The 22,036-nt window shown below is 46.0% G+C and overlaps 1 protein-coding gene and 2 non-coding genes across 3 annotated transcripts in view; 1 reads left to right on the top strand and 2 right to left on the bottom strand.

Moving 5' to 3' along the window:
* Positions 1 to 22,036, top strand: part of LOC148143683 (uncharacterized) — a 98,474-nt gene that overhangs the window by 10,603 nt on the left and 65,835 nt on the right. The window contains exon 2 of the mRNA XM_087975258.1: positions 8,765 to 9,179. Within this exon, the coding sequence (XP_087831384.1) occupies positions 8,765 to 9,179 (415 nt within the window). The remainder of the gene's footprint in view (positions 1 to 8,764; positions 9,180 to 22,036) is intronic.
* trnan-auu (transfer RNA asparagine (anticodon AUU)) lies at positions 2,162 to 2,235 on the bottom strand. Its single transcript has one exon. It is a non-coding gene; the product is annotated as a tRNA-Asn (tRNA).
* On the bottom strand, positions 20,995 to 21,066 carry trnae-cuc (transfer RNA glutamic acid (anticodon CUC)). Its single transcript has one exon. It is a non-coding gene; the product is annotated as a tRNA-Glu (tRNA).

The following is a 22,036-nucleotide window of genomic DNA, read 5'->3' as shown; positions in this document are numbered from 1 at the left end:
TCCCCACCCGATGCCTGAAGGAAGAACGCACCATCTTTCACCACGGATAAATTCAACCCCAGGACATCAATGTGGACTTCACCAGTTTCCTCATTTCCCCTCCCCCCACCTTACCTCAGTTCCAACCTTCCAGCTCAGCGCTGTCCTCATGACCTGTCCTCCCTGCCAATCTCCCTTCTCAACTGTCCGCTCCACCCTCCTCTCTGACCTGTCACCTCCATCCCCACCCCCATTCACCTATTGTACTCTTTGCTACCTTCGGCCCAGCACCCCGCCAATTTATTTCGTCATCCCTGGAAGCGTCCTGCCTCTATTCCTGATGAAGGGCTTTTGCCCGAAACGTCGGTTTTCCTGCTCCTCGGAAGCTGTCTGACCTGCTGTGCTTTTGCAGCACCACTCTGATCAAAACTTTGGTTTCCAGCATCTGCAGTCCTCACTTTTGCCTACCCAATAAACCCAGTGTGACGATTTCACATCAACAAACTGACAGTAGCAGACACAAGGTCTGCAGAAACACTAGCCACATTACTTTACATTAAAGACATCTGTGAAATGATGTCCAGACAACTCAACCCTCTCAGCATTAAACAACAGCTAGTGAACCTTAAATACAAACAACCCGCGAACGAATGTTATTTACAAAATACCATACAAGGAAATATATACATGAACTCTGCCGCACAGTTCTCTGTGGCAAGAAATGCTGGGATGAGATAAGGAAGATTTTTTTCAGCCAAAACGAATCGGCACTAACTGGACAGCCATTTAAAATCAACGCTGTCAGGCCAGGATGGAAGACCGGAAGAGATAATCAGTTTTCTTATTTCCTGAAGATTTACAAAGCTGAGACTGGGTTTTGGTGTTTGTTCCCTTTCCACTCTCAGAAGCCGCAGTGGTTGGGGCGGTGAGTTGGGGAAAGTGAAATGTGCCCGTGAGCAGCGTGTGGGGCTCTTTCAGCTTCCCCTCCTCTGACAGCGCTGTGACGTGCCTTTGATGTTCTCAGGGACACTTCCTGACGCGAGACAGTGAAAAGAGTGTCGTTCCTGCAGATCAGGAATTCAAACCTTAAGCCGGCTTCAGGACAATGAGAAAGATTAATTGGGGTGTGTGAAGAAGCTGTGAGCTGCATTTCAAACATGTAGGTGGAGTCAGATGCGTCATCCATTGCGCCCCTGGCCCTGTGCGGACCTGACGCCGCCATGCTGCAGAGTTCTGACGTTATACGGACATGCGCAGCAATGGGAACATTCACAAGGTGAACAGCCAAAGATAATCACCGTCACTACTTCCCTTCCATTGTACCAAATTTGTGAAGCAGTATCTTTCACTGGCAAATAAAACACCTTTGTCCTCAGGTGCCTGCCTCATTTCGACCACGACTTCACGCCCCTCACTGTTCTCGTCTCATTTCCAAACACTTGGCTCATATCCTCAAAAGCAGCTCTGCGGGTATCTGCTTGTTCCACCCTGACAGGCAGTGGGCTGCAGATTTCCGACCAGTCCCAATGTGATTGAAATATTTCAACCCCTCCACTGATTTGCATCTTTAAAAAAAACGTGGAGCAATCTCCCTTTCTTTTTGACGACAGTTCTCAAATGTAGTCGGCAGGGTTCACACCTGCGTGGGGAACCCGCAATGGATTTCATGTCGATCGCATTCACCTCTCGGCCCACCAATGCAGAACCACACTGACAGCTTCATTTCCCAGGTCTCTCTGCCTGTGGAGCTGAGAAAGTGTGAATCATTGCAGAGTTTGTTTGAATCCAATCACTTCACAGGTTTCGAAAGGGTTAAATATCTGCAAATGTCGGGTCTGGGTGTTTCATCCCGAAAGATGAAATGGACGATCAGTTAAAAACAAAACCAGAAATTGCAGGAGCAACTCAGCAGGTCAGGCAGCATCTGTAGAAAGAGAATCAGAGACAACATTTCAGAACTTTTTTTTCCTCATCCAGGTACTGAGTTGCTCCAGCAGTTTCGCTTTCTGTCTCGGACTGTAAGCATCCGCAGTCCTTTACGTTAGAAATTCAATCAATTCAGAAACCCCTTTGTGCTTCCTCAGTGGAAAATATTTCCGTTTGGGAAACATTTTCCTGACACCATTAAAAACGCGCATCTTTGCAGCCAAGAAAGTGGTTGGAGCGAGAACAACAAATGCACCGTCTCGGGCTGGTCTCGAACCAACAACCTCCCGGTTAATAACCGAACGCGCTGACCAGTTGCGCCACAGAGACAAGCCCGAGCCATCCTGCACAGTCTCCTTGAGGAAGTTACTATTCAATTCATAATTCAACCTGCCCCGCACAGAAGTACCATTGTCAAAGCACTGATAACATGGTCGTCTGGTGTCAGCTCGATTTCAGGTCCTGATTTCTCTGTCCTCTGGTCCCCCTGTTCCCACAGAGTAAAATGTTGTCTGTTCTCAGCTCTACTCGATTTCTGCTGAATGTTTGACCCCCTTTTACACCTTCTGGAGCAATAAAATATTCTGAGCCTCCAGGAAATGACACCTTATTTTTTCCCCCTCCTGATTTTAAAAATCTCTATAAAGTTATCTGTCAACTTGCGAGGCTTCGTTGGAAAAAAATGTCCCAGCTTCTTCTTAACTCAAACCCTCCATTCCCAGCAGCACGCTGGTAAAGTAGGGAATAGGGATTTGTATCAGATCACATAAATGTACTGTCTGAAACAATCTGGCTGTGTTCTTGCCTGAGATATTGAGAGTCCCTGGTGTAAGTAATTACGAATGCAATTATTTTGGTCACAAAATTGAACAATCATTTTGCAACAAAGGGGTCTACTCTGATAAGGAGGTAGTGGTCATTTGTTGGGTAACTGAACAGTTTGTAGATCAGGGAGATGAAGTTCCAGACACTTGGGAAAGGCAAGAAATGACTGTGATAAATAAGACAAAGAACTGTGGATGCTGGAAAACTGAAACAAAACTGACAATACTGGAAAAACTCAGCAGGACTGGAAGCATATGTGGAGAAAAAGCAGAGTTAAGGTTTCCAGTCCAACAACTTCTCTTCAGGATTCTGAAATAGTTTGTGAGAACCTCTTAAGACTACTGCTCCGCTTTAAGACCATAATACACAGGAGCAGGACGAGGCCATTTGGCCCATCGAGTCTACTCCACCAGTCGATCATGGCTGATATATTTCTCCATCCCATTCTGCTGCCCTATCCTCATAACCCTTGACCCCTTACTAATCAAGAACCTATCTCTGTCTTAAATGCCCTCAATGACTTGGCATCCTCAACCCTTCTTCTAGTGGAAACATCATCTCCACATCCACACTATCCGGTCATCGAGTGGCACAGCGCTGCCTGACCCACTGTGATCTTCAGCATTTGTTGTTTTCAGGAAGGATTCCAGCAACTACAACAACGCGCTTCTAAATTTTGTACCCAGTTGGTTAGCTCTCCCTGGAGCCCGTGAGATTTAACCTTACTCAACAATCCACTGTGTGGTACAATTAACAAAGTTCCCAGGCCCCACCTCCTTTTGCACACGTAAGTAGCACGATGGATCAGTGGAGAGCACTGCTGCCTTACCGCACCAAGGACCAGCGTTCGCTTCCAGCCTTGGGGCGACTGTCTGTGTGGAGTTTGCACATTCTCCCTGCCGTGTCTGCGTGGGTTTCCTCCCAAAGTCTAACAATGTGCGGTTTCGGGAGAAGTGACCATACTAAATGGGCCCAGAGTGTGCAGTAAGTGTAGTGTAATGGGATAGGGGAAAGTGTTTGCATGGGTTACACTTTGGATGGTCTGTGTGGAGTGGTTTGGCTGAATGGCGTGTTTCCACATTGTAGGAATTCTACGTGGCATTCCCCCAACTCCAGAGTCTCAGCACTCTTGGCTTTTCCCATGGACCGTGTTGGGGAGGGAAACAATGTTTTACACGGGAGGGAGGTTCAGCGAGTGTGAAGCTAAAAGTACACGCAGTGCATTACTTGAGCTGTTTTCCCCGGTATACCAGAGGCTGAGGGGTGACCTTACAGACGTTTATAGAGTCATGCGAGGCATGGATAGGTTAAATAGACAAAGTCATTTCCCAGGGATGGGAGAAGTCCAGAACAGGAGGGTAGTATGTTTGGCGTGAGAGAGGCAAGTGTAAGGCATGATCTGCCGGAGGAAGTAGTGGATGTAGGTCCAATTATAACATTTAAAAGGCGTCTGGATGGATATATGATTAGGAAGAGTTCAGAGGGATATGGGCCAAGTGCTGGTAAATGAGACGAGATTAATTTAGGCTATCTGGTCGGCACGGATGAGTTGGACTGAAGGATCTGTTTTTGTGCTGTGTATCTCAATGACTCTGGCTTGCCCGTAATGTTTGCCATGCCTGTATGTTCAGTTTCTGTCTGGTGTCGGTGCCAATGCCTTGATATCTCATTTCCTCCACCTCCCCAGATGTTAACCATTCCGTGTCTGGTTGTTTCTCAAGAAGCTGCATTGAAGGTTCATCCTGAATTGATACTTTTTTTGCTTCCCAAAATCAGACTTACTCACTCCTACATATCGTGAAAGATGCTAACTTTCAGGTGGAGGTATCCAAAATTCAGAGGTGTCTGTCTTGATGTTTTCACTTTTCGGTCTCTGTAAGATCCTGAATCAGTACCATGGGGAGAATTAGTTTGAGCGGAGTGAGAATAGAGGGGTGAGAGGGGGTGGGATGGTGCTTTCAATTTTGTGGAAAAAGAAAAGAATGTTCTGCGTAAAGTAGAATTGCTTGTTTGGAATTTCTAACCTGGACTGACAGTGATGATTTTTGTAATCTCTTTTTACAGATTATTTGAAGATCTGAAGACGGAAGTTTCAATATCAATAGATGAAGGGCTTTGCCTGAAACATTGACTCGACTGCTCCTCGGATGCTGCCTGATCTGTTGTGATTTTCCAGCATTGCACTTTGACTCTGACTCTCCAGCATTTGCTGTCATCAATTTCACGTCAATGTCTGACAGTCACTGAATCCATCGGGACTATAACAATTTTCGACCATGATTCTGTGAGAAGGAACCAAGCGTTTTAGTTCCTGTTTCAGTACGTTTTCAGCATCAGTGAGACTGGAAGAGAGACCCTACTGTTGCAGCACTTTGATTGTGGAGCCAGTAAATGTTATACAGGCTGGGAAGAGGAATTCACGGCAGAGAGGTGCTGTACACGCGTTTGTGTGCAGGTGAACATAGAACATAGAACATAGAACATAGAACAATACAGCACAGAACAGGCCCTTCGGCCCACGATGTTGTGCCGAACTTCTAACCTCGATTAAGTACCCATCCATGTACCTATCCAATTGCCGCTTAAAGGTCGCCAATGATTCCGACTCTACCACTCCCACGGGCAGCGCATTCCATGCCCCCACCACTCTCTGGGTAAAGAACCCACCCCTGACATTTCCCCTATACCTTCCACCCTTCACCTTAAATTTATGTCCCCTTGTAACACTCTGTTGTACTCGGGGAAAAGGTTTCTGACTGTCTACTCTATCTATTCCTCTGATCATCTTATAAACCTCTATCAAGTCACCCCTCATCCTTCGCCGTTCCAACGAGAAAAGGCCGAGAACTCTCAACATATCCTCGTACGACTTCCTCTCCATTCCAGGCAACATCCTGGTAAATCTTCTCTGCACCCTCTCCAAAGCTTCCACATCTTTCCTAAAGTGAGGCGACCAGAACTGCACACAGTACTCCAACTGTGGCCTAACCAAAGTCCTGTACAGCTGCAACATCACTTCACGACTCTTGAATTCAATCCCTCTGCTAATGAACGATAATACTCCATAGGCCTTCTTACAAACTCTATCCACCTGAGTGGCAACCTTCAAAGATCTATGTACATAGACCCCAAGATCCCTCTGTTCCTCCACCTGACTAAGAACCCTACCATTAACCCTGTATTCCGCATTCTTATTTGTTCTTCCAAAATGGACAACCTCACACTTGGCAGGGTTGAACTCCATCTGCCACTCCTCAGCCCAGCTCTGCATCATATCTAAGTCCCTCTGCAGCTGACAACAGCCCTCCTCACTGTCCACAACTCCACCTATCTTCGTATCATCTGCAAATTTACTGACCCACCCTTCGACTCCCTCATCTAAGTAATTAATAAAAATTACAAACAGCAGAGGACCCAGAACTGATCCCTGCGGAACTCACTTGTAACTGGGCTCCAGGCTGAATATTTACCATCTACCACCACTCTCTGCCTTCGACCGGTTAGCCAGTTTTCTATCCAATTGGCCAAATTTCCCTCTATCCCATGCCTCCTGACTTTCCGCATAAGCCTACCATGGGGAACCTTATCAAATGCCTTACTAAAATCCATGTACACTACATCCACTGCTCTACCCTCATCCACATGCTTGGTCACCTCCTCGAAGAATTCAATAAGACTTGTAAGGCAAGACCTACCCTTCACAAATCCGTGCTGGCTATCCCTAATCAAGCAGTGTCTTTCCAGATACTCATAAATCCTATCCCTAAGTACCCTTTCCATTACTTTGCCTACCACAGAAGTAAAACTAACAGGCCTGTAATTCCCGGGGTTATCCGTATTCCCTTTTTTGAACAGGGGCACAACATTCGCTACTCTCCAGTCCCCTGGTACCACACCCGTTGCCAGTGAAGACGAGAAGATCATTGCCAACGGTACTGCAATTTCCTCTCTTGCTTCCCACATAATCCTAGGATATATCCCGTCAGGCCCGGGGGACTTGTCTATCCTCAAGTTGTTCAAAATGTCCAACACATCTTCCTTCCTAACAGGTATCTCTTCTAGCTTACCAGTCCATTTCACACTCTCCTCTTCTACAATACGGTCCCTCTCGTTCGTAAATACTGAAGAGAAGTACTTGTTCAAGACCTCTCCTATCTCTTCCGACTCAATACACAGTCTCCCACGACTGTCCTTGATCGGACCTACCCTCGTTCTCGTCATTCTCAGGTTTCTCACATACGCATAAAATGCCTTGGGGTTATCCTTTATCCTATCCGCCAACGATTTTTCATGCCCTCTCTTAGCTCTCCTAATCCCTTTCTTCAGGTCCCTTCTGGCTATCCTGTATCCCTCCACTGCTCTGTCTGAATCCTGTTTCCTCAACCTTATGTCAGCCTCCTTCTTCCTCTTTACCAGACATTCAACCTCTCTCGTCAACCAAGGCTCCCTCACACGACCATTTCTTTCCTGCCTGATAGGTACATACATATCATGGACACGTCGTATCTGCTCTTTGAAAAAGTTCCACCTTTCCACCACATCCTTCCCTGACAGCCTATGCTCCCAACGTATGCTCCTCAAATCCTGCCTTACAGCATCGTAATTTCCCTTCCCCCAATTATAAAATCTACCTTGTTGTGCGCACCTATCTCTCTTCTTAACCAAGGTGAAAGTCACAGAATTGTGGTCACCATCACCAAAATGTTCACCCACTAACAAGCCCACCACTTGTCCCGGTTCATTACCGAGTACCAAATCCAATATGGCCTCCCCTCTGGTTGGACAATCTACATACTGTGTTAGAAAAGCTTCCTGGACACACTGCACAAACACCGCCCCATCCAATCTACTTGATCTAAAGAGCTTCCAATCAATATTTGGGAAGTTGAAGTCGCCCATGACTACGACCCTGTGGCTTTTGCACCTTTCCAAAATCTGTTTCCCAATCTGTTTCTCCACATCTCTGCTGCTTTTGGGGGGCCTATAGTAAACACCCAACAAGGTGACTGCACCTTTCCTATTTCTGACTTCAGCCCATACTACCTCCAGAGGCAGATCCCCCTCAAACTTCCTTTCTGCAGCCGTTATACCATTTCTAATTAGCAATGCCACCCCCCTCCTTTTTTCCCACCCTCCCTAATCTTACTGAAACACCTGTAACCAGGAACCTCCAACAGCCATTCCTGTCCCTCATCTATCCACGTTTCCGTGATGGCCACAACATCGTAGTCCCAGATACCGATCCACGCCTTAAGTTCACCCACCTTATTTCTGATACTCCTTGCGTTGAAGTATACGCACTTGAGCCCATCTCTGTATCCGCAAGTAGTCCCTGTCAGTGCTACCTTCTCCACAGCCTCCCTACAGTCTTGGGCATCCTGACACACAGCTAGCTTACTTGCTGGACTACAAGTCCGGATCCCATCCCCCTGCCAAATTAGTTTAAACCCCCCCGAAGAGTGCTAGCAAACCTACCCCCCAGGATATTGGTGCCCTTCTGGTCCAGGTGCAACCCGTCCTGTTTGTGCAGGTCCCACCTTCCCCAGAATGCAGTCCAATTGTCCAAATATCTGAAGCCCTCCCTCCTACACCAGCCTTGCAGCCACGTGTTCAACTGCACTCTCTCCCTATTCTTTGCCTCACTGTCACGTGGCACCGGCAACAACCCAGAGATGACGACTCTGTCTGTCCTAGCTTTTAGCTTCCAGCCTAACTCCTTGAGCTCTTGAATGACCTCCCCACCCCTCTTCCTACCTATGTCGTTGAAGCTTCGGTCATGGAGAAACCTAAGGAATCCCGTCCCGTAGAGAAACCGTGGAAGTGTGGCGACTGTGGGAAAGGCTTCCGTTTCCCATCTGACCTGGAGACCCATGGGCGCAGTCAAACCGGGGAGAGACTGTTCTCCTGCTCTGAGTGCTGAAAGGGCTTCAGCAATTCCACCCGCCAGCTGAGCCATCGGCGGGTCCACATTAGGGAGAGACCCTTCAGCTGCCCTGAGTGCGGGAAGACCTTCAGCATTTCCTCTGTCCTGCAGAGGTACCAGCGGGTCACACAAGCGAGAGGCCATTCTCCTGCCCCGAATGCGGGAAGACCTTCAGCTATTCCTCCGTCCTGCTGACCCACTGCCGGGTCCACATATTGGAGAAGCCCTTCAGCTGCTCCAAGTGCGGGAAGGCCTTCAACGATACCTCTGCTCTGCTGAGGCACCAGCGGGTCCACACTGGGGAGAGCCCGTTCTCCTGCCTCAAGTGCGGGAAGGGCTTTAACCAGGCATCCCACCTTCGGGTCCATACCGGGGAGAGGCCCTTCCACTGCCCAGAGTGCGGGCAGGCCTTCAGCAATTCGTCCCACCTGCTGAGGCACAAGCGGGACCATACCGGGGAGAGGCCGTTCACCTGCCCCGAGTGCAGGCGGAGGTTCTCATCATTCTGCACCTTGCAGAAGCACCAGCGGGCACACCAGTGCTCCCAACAATCTGATTCTGCTGGTGAAACTGCTGTGGGTCACTGCCAGGACTGAACCCCTGCCCATTCTGACAGTGCTTATAGCGGGAGAGTCGGTCGGAATTTTTGTTTTATGCCGTCGTGCTCCCCACCCCTGCAACTTTGCTTCCAGTGGGCACTGCTGCTCGTTGAGACCAGGAGCTGTTCTCTCTAGTGTTTTCTGTCCAGTTAAAGAATTATTGGCTCTGTCTGGGAACGAGCCCCAGTCTGTAAGAAATAGCTGAATACTTCAGGGTGTCCATTCACATTCAGCAGTGACTTTGAAATTAAATTTACGGTTATGTGCCTGTGAACAACTCATCATCGAAGAATTGCCCAACGGCTTGGCAATCCATTGTTGGGAATTGATTGCTTCAATTGATAATTTTAAAAATTCTCTTCCTTAATTTACCCCTTAATTTTGTGTCTATGGGATGGTGGAGGACTTGATCATAAGGCTTAAATCATCGCTATTAACTGGATTATCTTGTTTAACTTTGCCATAGTAAATTTGCGGTATTCATAATTGTTTGTTCTTGTTTAAATTATAATTCTGGTGTGCAAGATCTGTTCATCAAGTGTGTCCTCTTGATGAAACTGCTGTGGGTCACTCCCAGGACTGAGCCCCTGTGCATTCTGACAGTGTGTGTGCAGTGGGAGAGTCAGTGGGCTTTTTTGTTTTATGCCCTTGCCCCGCCCTGCCCCGCCGCCAACTTTGCTTCCATTGGGCGTTGCTGCTTGTTGAGCCCAGGAGCTGTTCTCTCGAGATTCTACTGTCCAGTTAAAGAATTGTTGGCTCTTTCTGGGAATGAGTCCCAGCCGGTAAGAAATGACTGAATACTTTGGGGTGTCTCGTCACATTCAGCAGTGACTTTTAAATTGGATTTACAGTTACGTGTCTGTGAAAAACCCATAGTCCAAGTATTGCACAAAGGCTTGGCAATACATTGTTGGAAACTGTTTGTTTGAATTGGTAAGTTTTTTTAAAAAATTCTTTCTTAATTTGCCGCTGAAATTTCTATTTCTGAGATGATGGGGGACTTGATCAAAGGGTTTAATTCATTGCTATTAATTAGATTACCTACTTAACTTTGGCCTAGAAAAGTTGCCGTATTTATAATTGTTGGTTTTTGTTTAAATTATAATGTTGATGTGCAAGATCTGTTCTTCATCAAGTCTGGTTAGGAACAGTTGAGAAATTGAGGGACATTGCCTGTTTTAATTTCACTGTGTTGTGAATCTGGTGAGAGTGACATTCATTTGTATTTGGTTGCTTACCCTTAGTTGTAATGTCTTTCACCCCAACTATTCACTATGGTAGTGAGTTCCACAGTCTCACCACACTCTGAGGTTTTTCATGAAATCTTTAGTACATAATTGGAAGGGAAAGTGTTGACGAGGGCCGAATATAGGGTCTTAAATGCAAAAGCCAGGAAGTCATTCGACAAAGTAAAACCATGACAATGTAGGGACAAATAAGGAACTTTGACAGCAATGAAGAGGTCACACGTCAGATTTCAAGATAATGGTCGTGACAAAAAGAAAAAGTACTCTGCCGATATTGGATATTGTAATTAAGCAAGTTTCGAGATGCTGCAGTTGGTTGAATATGATGACGTAAGAGATGAAATAACCAAAACCACGAATGTAATTTGATGCCGGTAACCATAAAGCAAGAGTATACTGTTGATTGAAATAGGTCAATTGCGTGCAAGTAGGCCATTCAGCCCATCGAGTCAACATTGACTGACCGTCCCACCCAAAACCAGTTCGTTAATCTATCTCTGTAACCCTGCATCTCCCATGGTCAATCTACACTCACCTGCACATCCTTTGGACTGTGGTAGGAGGCCAGAGCACCAGAGGAAACCAACGCAGACACAAGGGGAGAATGTGCAAACTCCTCACAAAGAGTCGGCCCGAGGGTGGGTTCAAACTCAGATCACTGATGCCGTGAGGCAGCAGTGCTAACCACCGTGCCACCACCACATGCTGCTCTCTAATGAAGTGAATTTCAAAGATTTGGGAATACTTGAGAGAAAAACAAAACTCTCCTATCTTAAATGAGAGGCTAGTCTCTGGCTAGAAATGAGTGGACATTACATTTACATTAAGTCCTCTCCAGATGTTATACAGCTTCATCAGATCATCTGTTTCTTCTAAACGCAAATTGATACAAGCCCAGCCTGACATCCCCTTGTCCCCGATTATAAGTTGAGTAAATCAGCGACCCTCGACCTCACTGGCATGACACAGGATGCCCTCAATCCAAGTTGACCTGAATTGTCTCACCTCTTGACGCCCACGCCACCATGTGGTCAGCCGCAACTCAGCCCTGAACGAGAGCAGAGGATTTGAATAGACAGCAGTGAGGTGGACATTGCATTCCCAGAGAATATAGTTCAAGTGAGAAAGTTGTTCAGCTCACATTCAGATCATTGCAGGGATCATATCTTCTCTCATTTAAATATCTTAGATCCCAATAACGGTCTAGTTTTGTTGTACATTGTGTGTGTTTTACCTGATTTTCTGTTGCTGTCATTCCCATTAGGGTGTGTGAATTCAGTACCAGATAATAGGCTCAGTTCTGAATTATCCTTGAGGATTGGTGTAGAACGTACTAAGTGTCAGTCATAATGGAAGAAGCTCTACTGTTTATTTAACCCTTTGCTGTCATTGTCCAGGGACTGAATGAATGGGGAAGTGTAGAGGGAGTTTTACTCTATATCTAACCCAATGCTCTCTCTGTCTTGACAGTGTTTGTTGGGGACAGTGTTGAGGTAGCCTCACTTTCAATTTAAGAGTAGAGGAAGCTTTATTCTGATTGTAATCCCATGCTGTCCTTTTCCTGGGAGTGTGAGATGGCATCTGTAATTGAAGTGAATGCAGACTTGCTGTGGGAGTGGAGGGTACTTCTACCTGAGCACACCCATCTTTGAGATTGCTGTGCTGATCAAGACAATCTCAGACACCTTCATTCACCTTTCCAACCAACCACAGGGTGGTTAAGGATGGTATAAATGCAAGCATTGCCAGCGATGCCCACACCCCATGCATGAATAAATACTTTTTGTTTAAAAGTTACATTCACGTTCCAAACCCTCTAATGTATGATGACTTACATGGAAAATTCCTGTCAGTTTGGAATAGCATTTTAAAACATAGGAATGTGTCAACCATGTAGAAATATAACAAGAACAACAAATGGAGAAGTTAACAGGTAATGAGCAGGACCAGAATGCTGAGTCAGTCTGACCTCCATGGCTGAGAGAGTTCTCCCACATGTTGAAGTTACACCAGTGCCTTTTACTCTTGCAGCTTGCCAAAAGTTTGTCCCCGATGTAAGATCATTCAATAACCCGAAGAACTAACTGTTTTTATCTCCATAGCTGCTGCCAGACCTGCTGAGTAATTCCAGCCCTTCTGCTTTATTCTTTTATCGGATTTGAGCTTCCCTAAGTCAATGTAATAAAGAACTGCAATGCTGGAGATCTGAAACACAAAAATGCACCAATTGCTGGAGAAACTCAATATGACTGGAAGCACAAGTGGAGCGAGAAGCAGAGTTAGCATTTCAAGTGCTGTGACCCTTCTTCACAACTGTTCTGGACTCAGGCCAGGATATTGACTCTGTTTCTTTCTCTCTCTCTCTCCACCGGTGTTGCCAGACTGGCTGAGTTTCTCCAGCAATTTCTGTTCTGACACTTTAACAAGGTTGATGTTTGTTATCCATCCTTAAGTGCAAGGTGTCTTGCTTATGCCAATTCAGAGGGCAATTTAAGAGTCAACCACATTGCTGTGTGTCTGGAGTCACATGTAAGCCAGACCAGGTAAGCATGGCAGTTTCCCTCCTGAAAGGACATTGGTGAACATGGGCTTTTATGACAATTGACGTCAGTGCCATCGATACCATACTGAGACTAATTTTGTGTTCCCCATTTATGATTTGAATTATTCACATCTCACCTCTTGCTGTGGTGGGATTTGAACTCATGTTCCCTGGATTACTCATCCTGTGACATTATGTCCACACTGTTGTTTCCCATCCTTTGCTATTTTGTGTTTGCTCTTTATGTCTTAGTCCTCAGATGTTTGGGAAATTGAACCTGTTTAAAAGATTGCCCTAAACCTGCCCCTTTGACCAAGTCTTTGGCCACCTGTCCTAATCTGTGCTCCACTCTTGTGATTTTTAAAGGAATTCTCATTATGTTCACGTGAAGCACTTTGAGATAGTTAACTGTACCACAGGTATTATTTGAATGCAGCTTGTATCCCTATCTTAATATCTGAAAATAGAGGGTCATATTTTAAAAGTAGAAGACAAAAATGAGGATGATTTTTCTTTCTTTCTGATGGTTGTGTGTCTTCCTCAAAAGGCAGTGAATTCAAAATCTTTAAGGCAGATGTAGACAGGTTCTTGCTAACCAAGTGGGTGACAGATTGTCGGGGATGTGGAGGAATGGAGAGCTGAGGTTGTTTTCAGATCAGCCATGATCTTTTTGAATGTTGCAGCAGGCTCGTAGGGCCGAGTGGCCTACTCCCGCCCTTTGTATCAAGCAGTCTGTGTCTCCCCTCTTATAGCTATGAACTGGATAATTCCTTTCCAATATTGCTCCTTGCAGACAGTTAAGTGAACACCAGGTGGTCTCCTATTGGGAGCAGGCATATTGTAGGAATTGCAATATTTCTTGTGTTAATTTTGTTGCTTCTTACTCAGTATTGCTGAGAATCATCTAAATAAAAACCAAAACACTTCTATAATTATCGCACCAATGGAAGTGTTGGTTTGGATGTAACATTGTTGAATAAGCCATTCCCAGCTTTTCCAGAATTCTGTGTTTAAAGCCCTCGAGTCTGGATTCTACCCCTGAAACAGTTCTTATCAAGGTCATATTTGACATCCTTTGTAACGGTGACAGGGATAAACATTCCCTCGTCGACCTGCGGACAGCCTTGATCAGGGTTAATGACAGTACTGACCCTCTCCAACATCGCTGTATCCTCTGGGAGGGTCTGCTTTTAGTGTCTTCCGTTCTTATTTATTTAACCGTAGCAGCTGGTGTTGGCATCTATACTGGTGATATCCAACTGTGCCTGAACACCACTTCTCTCCCGACTCCTCTGTCATTCATTATTTACCAATAATTTCATCTGAATGTCTGCCCAATTTCCAGCATTGGATAACCATAAACATTCCCTTAGTTAAATATTGTGAAGTGTGAAGCCATTGTTTTAGACCCCAAGTTCGACCTGAGCACCCCCGCCCCTCCCCCAACCCCAGTAACTCTGTTGACATCCTTCTTGTCACATTTAAAACTAGGATCGATAGATTCGTGATCAGTCGGGGGATGAACAGTTACAGGAAAAGGGCAGGAAAGTGGATATGGCGAATGCCAGATCAGGCACGATCCTACTGAATGGAGGAGCAGGCTCAAGAGGCTGAATGGCGTATTGCTGTTCCTATTTCTTGTGGATCCCGAGCCCTTACCTCTGATACAAGGCCCTGGCTTCAGTATGTGCCATTACTGAGAGTGCTGATGTTCCCTTGTGTAATATCAACAACTTAGCAGCTGCTGAAACCTCTTGCTCCTTTGTTACCTCTGAACACAATATGCCAATGTGTTCAGGGGAGGCGATGGCCACTTTATTGTCACCAGACCATTCACCCAGGTAATGTTCACGGGACTTGGGTTCAAAACCTGCCACGGCAGATGGTGGAATCTGAATTCAATATAAATCTGGAATTAAGAGTCAAATGATGAAATCGTTGTGATTTGTTGTAAAAACTTATCTGGTTTCCTGCTGTCCAAACCTGGTCTGATCTACATGTGATTCAGATCCACTGTCAGCTGGTTGAATCTTCACTGCACTTTCAATCAAAACCTCCAGGCGGAAGTTCACTATAACCTCCCTACTTTTGTACTCCATTTAAAGGCCAATCTCCCTTTTGCCTTCCCGATTACTCACTGAACTTGGATGAAGAGTTCATGTCATCCTTACCACCTGCATTCTAATCAACTGTATCTACTGCAGTCTTGGCAATAGTACATTCACTTTACTTATCCAAGTAATTCATATAAATATAGTAAATAATTTTGTGCCCCAGCACTGATCCCTGTGGAACGTTGCTAGTTGTAAGTTGCGATCCTGAGCATGCCCCTTATCCCTCCTGTATCATTGGTTAGCCAATCATCTATCCATACGATTAGACTGTTTCCAATATCATGTGCATATCATTGGCTCTGCCAGCAAGTCTTCCCAAACCGTTCTTGAAAAAGTGCTGGTGAGCTACCTCTTAAATTACTTCACAAATATGATGTGGTCTATAATAAAGGTTCAGGAGCGAGTTCCAGGATTTTGATCAATAACATCGAAGCAATGCGTATATGTCACACTTGGAATGTTGTGTTCACACTTATCTCCTCTTGCTGGTTGAAGTGATGGAGTGGAAGTTGCTCTTGAAGAGCCGCCACTCATATAATCAAGCCAGACAGATCGATTGTGGCCAGAGACACTGCCATCTTGCCTTCTCATCAATCTACATTCTTTCCATCCAAGTTTTAGTCACATCAAACTGCCTCGCAATGCTGTATGGCCACAGTAAACTATAATAACGTGAAGATCGCTGGGATGACTTTCTACATCCGACTGCAATATAATCACAAATCATTGTTTCCAGTTTTGGTGGAACAAAGGACATCGTATTGGTGGATAATTACAGTTAGTGCAGACACAGCTATCCATCGATATATATTAATTCTGATCACTTCAATGGCCAAATTTCAATTCAGAAACCAAGTGCACTCGGCTGCTTGTAACATAGACAACATGACAAAGTGGTTCATAGGAGGAGAAATGGGGCATTGAGGAGGAGTGAAATGTTTGCTTTTGGTCACCTCCACAATTGTTAGAAAAACAGGTTGAAACGATTCTTAAAAGGTGGCTGAAGTAATAATGTGGCATAACACTTCAGACAGCGCAAAGTGGAAGATCACTTTCTAGTGGAAGAAAAAGATATTTCTTATTTCTGAAAGAACTGGGAAACAGAAGAGGGAATGAAATCTGACTTGGGAGCTATTTCCTATTTGTTGAGAATGATGTTTCATAACAGTCTTGGTTTGGAGCATAAGCTCTTCATCAGGAATAAAGGGTGGCCCAAGGGGGCTGAGAGGTAAATGGGAAGGAAGTGGGGCTGGATGAATGGCAGCTGGGAATGCAATAGGTAGATGGAGGTAGGGATTGATGGTAATAGGTCAGAGATGATGGTGGAGCAGATAGGTGAGAAGCAAGGTGGACAGCTATGACAGGTCAAGAGGTTGGTGTCGAATTGGAAGATTGGATCTGGGACAAGGTTGGGGAGTGGAAATGAGAAAACTGATGAAATCTACATTGATACCATGTGGTTGGAGGGTCCCAAGTCAGAAGGTGAGGTGTTTTTCTTACAAGCGTCGGGGAGCAAGAGTTTGGCATTGGAGGCAGCCCAGGACTTGTATGTCCTTGGCGGAACGGGAGAGCGAGCTAAAGCGTTCAGCCACAGGGCGTCGGTCGTTTAGTTTTAGTGTCCCAGAGCTGTTCCCTGAAACGTTCCGCGAGTTGGCGTCTAGTTTCCCCAATGTGGATGAGACCATATTGCAAGCAATGGACATAATCTTATAAATAGATTGCATAAATCTTAGCCTGCCAGAGTTCTTTTCTTTATTTAAATTAATGAAAATTTTAACTAAATTGGGTGACTGCATGAAACGGTTTGTTGGTCAGATTTGAATCATCACTCCCAAATAAGACAATGCCATGAATATCAGTGAACTGCTCTTTTTGTTAAAAACCACAAGTTCTTGATGTATTTTCACAACTTACTGGTATTCACATCTGCACATTCAATGTCAAACTCTGACATCAGAAATGAAATTACACCATTAATTTTGACTTTCAATATTCGAAGAAGCAAATTAATAGCACACAATCAATACCCAGTCTGATTAATATGAAATTAAATTTAACCAAAAAAAACATAAAACCAAGCTGGGAGATAAGAAATAGGGGAAGGGCATAAAGCAAGAAATGCAGCATCATAGAAGGTGCTCCTCCAGGGAGTGTATTTTACCAACTACCGCTGCTAAATATAAACACTCTGATATGATCCTCCGGTTTTAATGTAAACCATAGCCCCATACAGTAGGTACCATTTAAATGAGTTAAAAATACAAGCCTTGAGCAAATCCAGCCTCCAGCCTTACCCCCCGCTTCTTGGAGCTTGGACCTTCCTCAAGCTCCGGCGGGTCGTTGAACTCCTGGGCTCCAGCTGCCACTCCTCCACTGAAGAAGCTTTGGGAAGCAGATGCAAAGGCAACATACAGAACAGAGCACCATTGTAAATGAAAGCAGCTTACGGAGATATTGGGCAGAAGCATCACATGGTTTTTACCCATCGACCTCTGGGTTATGTGCCCAGCACACTCACGCAGCACTACTCTGCTTCTGGGCTCCCAGTAGCTGGATTGTGGATCAGTTTAAAGTAGGTCCTATATCTCTGACAACATCGGTACACAAGGCAGTGAAGAAAGATTTCAGCACACTGGCCTTCATCAATTAGGGAATTGAGTATAGATGTTGGCAAGTTATGTTGTAGTTATACAGGACGTTGATGAGGTTGCACCTGGAATATTGTGATCAGTTTTGGTCCCCTTGGTGTTCTGACTTCTTCAACTCCGGGTTTGTGTTGAACTTGATGGGATACTTTGTCCAACTTAGCATGTTTAAACAGTATCGCTCAGATGATTGATTTGAAACTTTTCAGGAAGTGAGCTCAATAAGATTGAACTATTCAAAGTTACTTGGACCCTATTTTAAAATTACATCAGTACCAGTAGTCAGAGACACGTACAGCATGGAAACAGACCCTTCGGTCCAACTTGTCCATGCTGACCTGATATCCTAAATTAATCTAGTCCAATTTGACAGCACCTGACCCATATATTCTGGCAGCTCATTTCATATATGTACCACCCCCTGCATGAAGACGTTGTCCCTTTAATATATTTCGCCTCTCACCCTAAACCTATGCCCTCTAGTTCTGGACTCCCCCACCCCTGAGAAAAGACCTTGTCTATTACCCTGTCCATGCCCCTCATGATTTTGTAACCTCTATTAGGTCACTCCTCTGCCTCCGATGCTCCAGGTAAAACAGCTCCAGCCTATTCAGCCTCTTCCTGGAGCTCAAACCCTACAACCCCCAGCATCATTCCCATAAATCGTTTCTCATGGAGAAGTTAACGTTTCAGTCCTGAAGAAGGGTTAATACCCAAAACGCTGACTACTCCACATTCTGAGGTTGTATTCTCACAACCTCCTGCTTGCAACTTCGGGTTGCAATATGTAGTGGCTCAGTGGTTACCACTGCAGCCTCACAGCGCACGGGACCCAGGTTTGACTCCAGCCTTGGATAGCTGTCTGTGAGGAGTTTGCACAATCTCCCAGTGTCTGCATGGGTTTTCTCTGGGTGATCCTGTCTTCTTACATAAACCAAAGATGTGCAGGTCATGTTGATTGGCCATGCTTAATTGCCCATAGAGTTAGGTACATTAGTTAGAGGGAAATGGGTGTGGATGGGTTACTCTTCGGAGGGTTTGTGTGGACTTGTTGGGACAAATGGCCTGTTTCCTGTAGCTAATCTCATCTGCACTAATTTTGTCTCTAACGAATGGCAGAGTAGACTCGACGTGCCCAATGGCCTAACTTCTGATCCGATGGTCTTGCGGTCTGAGGTTTATTTGGATCATTTCATTGGCAATGTGCAGTCCCGGACTCAATGAGCAGCAGTGCCCACGCTGGTGCTTCCGCAAGTTGCAAGCAAACATGAACCTCTTCCCACACTCGGGCCAGCTGAAGGGCCTCCCACTGCTGAAGGACACACAGGTGTTTCAGCAGGGTGGAGGAATTGCTGAAGGCCTTCCCGCACTCAGGTCAGCAGAATGGCCTCACCCACCCCCCCCCCCCGCCGCCCCCGTGTGGACCAGCTGATGCTTCCGCAGTGTGGAGGAGCGGATAAAGCCCTTCCCACACTCGGGGCAGGAGAACGGCTTCTCCCCGGTGTGGACGGACTGGTGCCTCAGCAGGGCTGAGGAATTGCTGAAGGACTTCCTGCACTTAGGGCAACTGAACGACCACTCCCCCATGTGGACTCACCAATGGGCCAGCAGGTCGGAGGAAAGAGCAAAGCCCTTCCTACACTCGGGGCAGAAGAACGGCCTCTCCTCAGTGTGGACCCATTGGTGTCTCAGCAGGTGGGAAGAACTGCTGAAGGCCATCTCGCACTTGGGGCCGGAGAACAGCCTTCCCCGGTGTGGACCAACTGTTGCGGCAGCAGGCAGAGGAATCACTGAAGGCCTTCCCGCACTCAGGGCAGCAGAAGGGCCTCTCCCCCTCTGTGGACCCACTGGTGCTTCAGAACCCTTTCAAATTTCACAATATCCTTCTGATAGGAGGGAGACCAGAATTGCACACAATATTCCAAAAGTGGTCTAACCAATGTCCTGTACAGCCACAACATAACTTCCCAACTCAAATACTCAGTCAGAGGATCGCGAAAGCTTTCAAAACCCACAAAAAACAAACAGGAAAGAATGGAGAGACAAACGAATTTTTGAAAGTCAGCTTGGAAGCATCAATGAGAAATCGGCGGACTGGGTTTATTGGGTACCCGTTCTCCTTAAATACACTATATACGTATTTCTCTTCTGCTCTTCGTAGTTTCTCTGTGCTGCAGTGTGTAGTGGCTCGTTGAAATAACGTCCTGATGCAGCAACGTTTGTGGGTGTTGGGATGATTGTTTCTGTGGTTAAGAATTTGGTTTGTGTGTGTTGTTTTTCTGTAGATGCTAGTTTGAAGTTCCCCATTGACTGTTCGCTCTACTGTGACATCTAAGAATGGGACTTTGTTGTTGTTCTCCTCTTCAAACCAGGAGCCCCCCTCAGCCCCAAAGCCTCACCATTTGGAACACCAATATGCAGACTAGTCAAAGGCCTCCACTGAAAACACCAAGTCGAAGATTCACGCCACTCCATTTACTCCATCCAAGAATTCCTGAACACTAAAGACACTAAGATAGAAGAGGATGGAATAATGCTGTCCTTTGACATAGCAGCCCTGTTCACATCCATTAACATCAACTTGGCCAAACAAAACTGAAGACACTACTCGAAGAACCAGAGACACAAACACAGCACCAACTTCATCAGCAAAGATAGCACTGTCAACCTCGTAGAACTGTGTCTTACCACCCACTTCATATTCAGTAACAAGCCCTCCAAACAAATCAACGAAATACCCATGAAACCACCAGTATCAGGATTCCGAGCAGAAGCAATAATGCAGAGACTCGAACAAACAGCCCTTCCAACGATCCACCCAAACTTTGGGTCCACGACAGTGATGACACTTTTGTCATCAAAAAATGAAACAAATTAGAGGAAACCTACAACACCATCAACAATATCCTCGCTGACATAAAATTCACAAAAGAGGAGAACAACAACAAAGTGCCATTTCTAGATGTCACAGTAGAGCGAACAGTCAATGGTAAATTCAAAACAGCGTCTACAGGAAAACAACGCATACGAACCAAGTACTGAACTACAGAAGCAATCATCCCTCCACAAACAAACAAATCTGAATCAGGACACTATTTCAACGAGCCACGACACACTGCAGCACCCAGGAACGACTATAAATAATTACACAGCGCATTTAAGAAGAATGGGTAGCCTGCACCGCTGAAAATGTTTTCCCTGACCGGGAATCGAACCCGGGCCACGGCGGTGAGAGCGCCAAATCCTAACCACTAGACCACCAGGGAGATGCGGATTCCGCTTGTCAGCTCTCCTAAAAATTACTTTCCTGCCCGGAAATCGAACCTGGGCCGCGGTCGTCAGCAAGCTTTCACCTGTGCATCCAACAATGTCATTTCTTGTATCCATTTCTCCCGATGCGGTCTCCTCTACATTGGGGAGGCTGGAGACTCCTCGCAGAGTCCAGTCACGGCGCTTGAGGGGATATTTCCGGGACACCCGCAACAATCAACCCCATCGCTCTCTGGCCCAACATTTCAACACCCCCTCCCACTCTGCCGAGGACATGCAGGTCCTGGGCCTCCTCCATCGCCGCTCCCTCCCCACCCGATGCCTGGAGGAAGAACGCCCCATCTTCCGCCTCGGATAAATTCAAACCCAGAACATTAATGTAGACTTCACCAGTTTCCTCATTTCCCCTCCCCACACCTTACTTCAGTTCCAAACTTCCAGCACAGTGCTATCCTCATGACCTGTCCTACCTGCCAATCTCCCTTCCCACTTATTCGCTCTACCCTCCTCTCTGACCTTTCACCTCCATCCCCACCCCCATTCACCTATTGTACTGTTTGCTACCTTCGGCCCAGCACACCTCCACCCCCCAATTTATCTCTCCGCCCTGGAGGCGTCCTGCTTCCATTCCTGATGAAGGGCTTTTGCCCGAAAAGTCGATTTTCCTGCTCCTCGGAAGCTGTCTGACCTGCTGTGCTTTTCCAGCACCACTCTGATCTAAACTCTGGTTTCCAGCATCTGCAATCCGCACTTTTGCCTACCCAATAAACCCAGTGTGTCGATTTCACATCAACAAACTGACACAAGCAGACACAACGTGTGCAGAAACCCTAGCCACATTACTTTACATAAAAGACATCTGGGAAATGATGTCCAGACAACTCAACGCTCTCAGCATCATGGTAGCCCACAAACCTACCAACACACTTAAACAGCGGCTAATGAACCTGGAATAGCCTATACAAA

This window comes from Chiloscyllium plagiosum, unplaced genomic scaffold (genome assembly GCF_037043375.1).
Source record: "Chiloscyllium plagiosum isolate Xiang-an unplaced genomic scaffold, Cpla_swu_hap1 HiC_scaffold_27, whole genome shotgun sequence".
Classification (NCBI taxonomy): domain Eukaryota; kingdom Metazoa; phylum Chordata; class Chondrichthyes; order Orectolobiformes; family Hemiscylliidae; genus Chiloscyllium; species Chiloscyllium plagiosum.
This window is presented reverse-complemented; position numbering and strand designations above follow the sequence as displayed.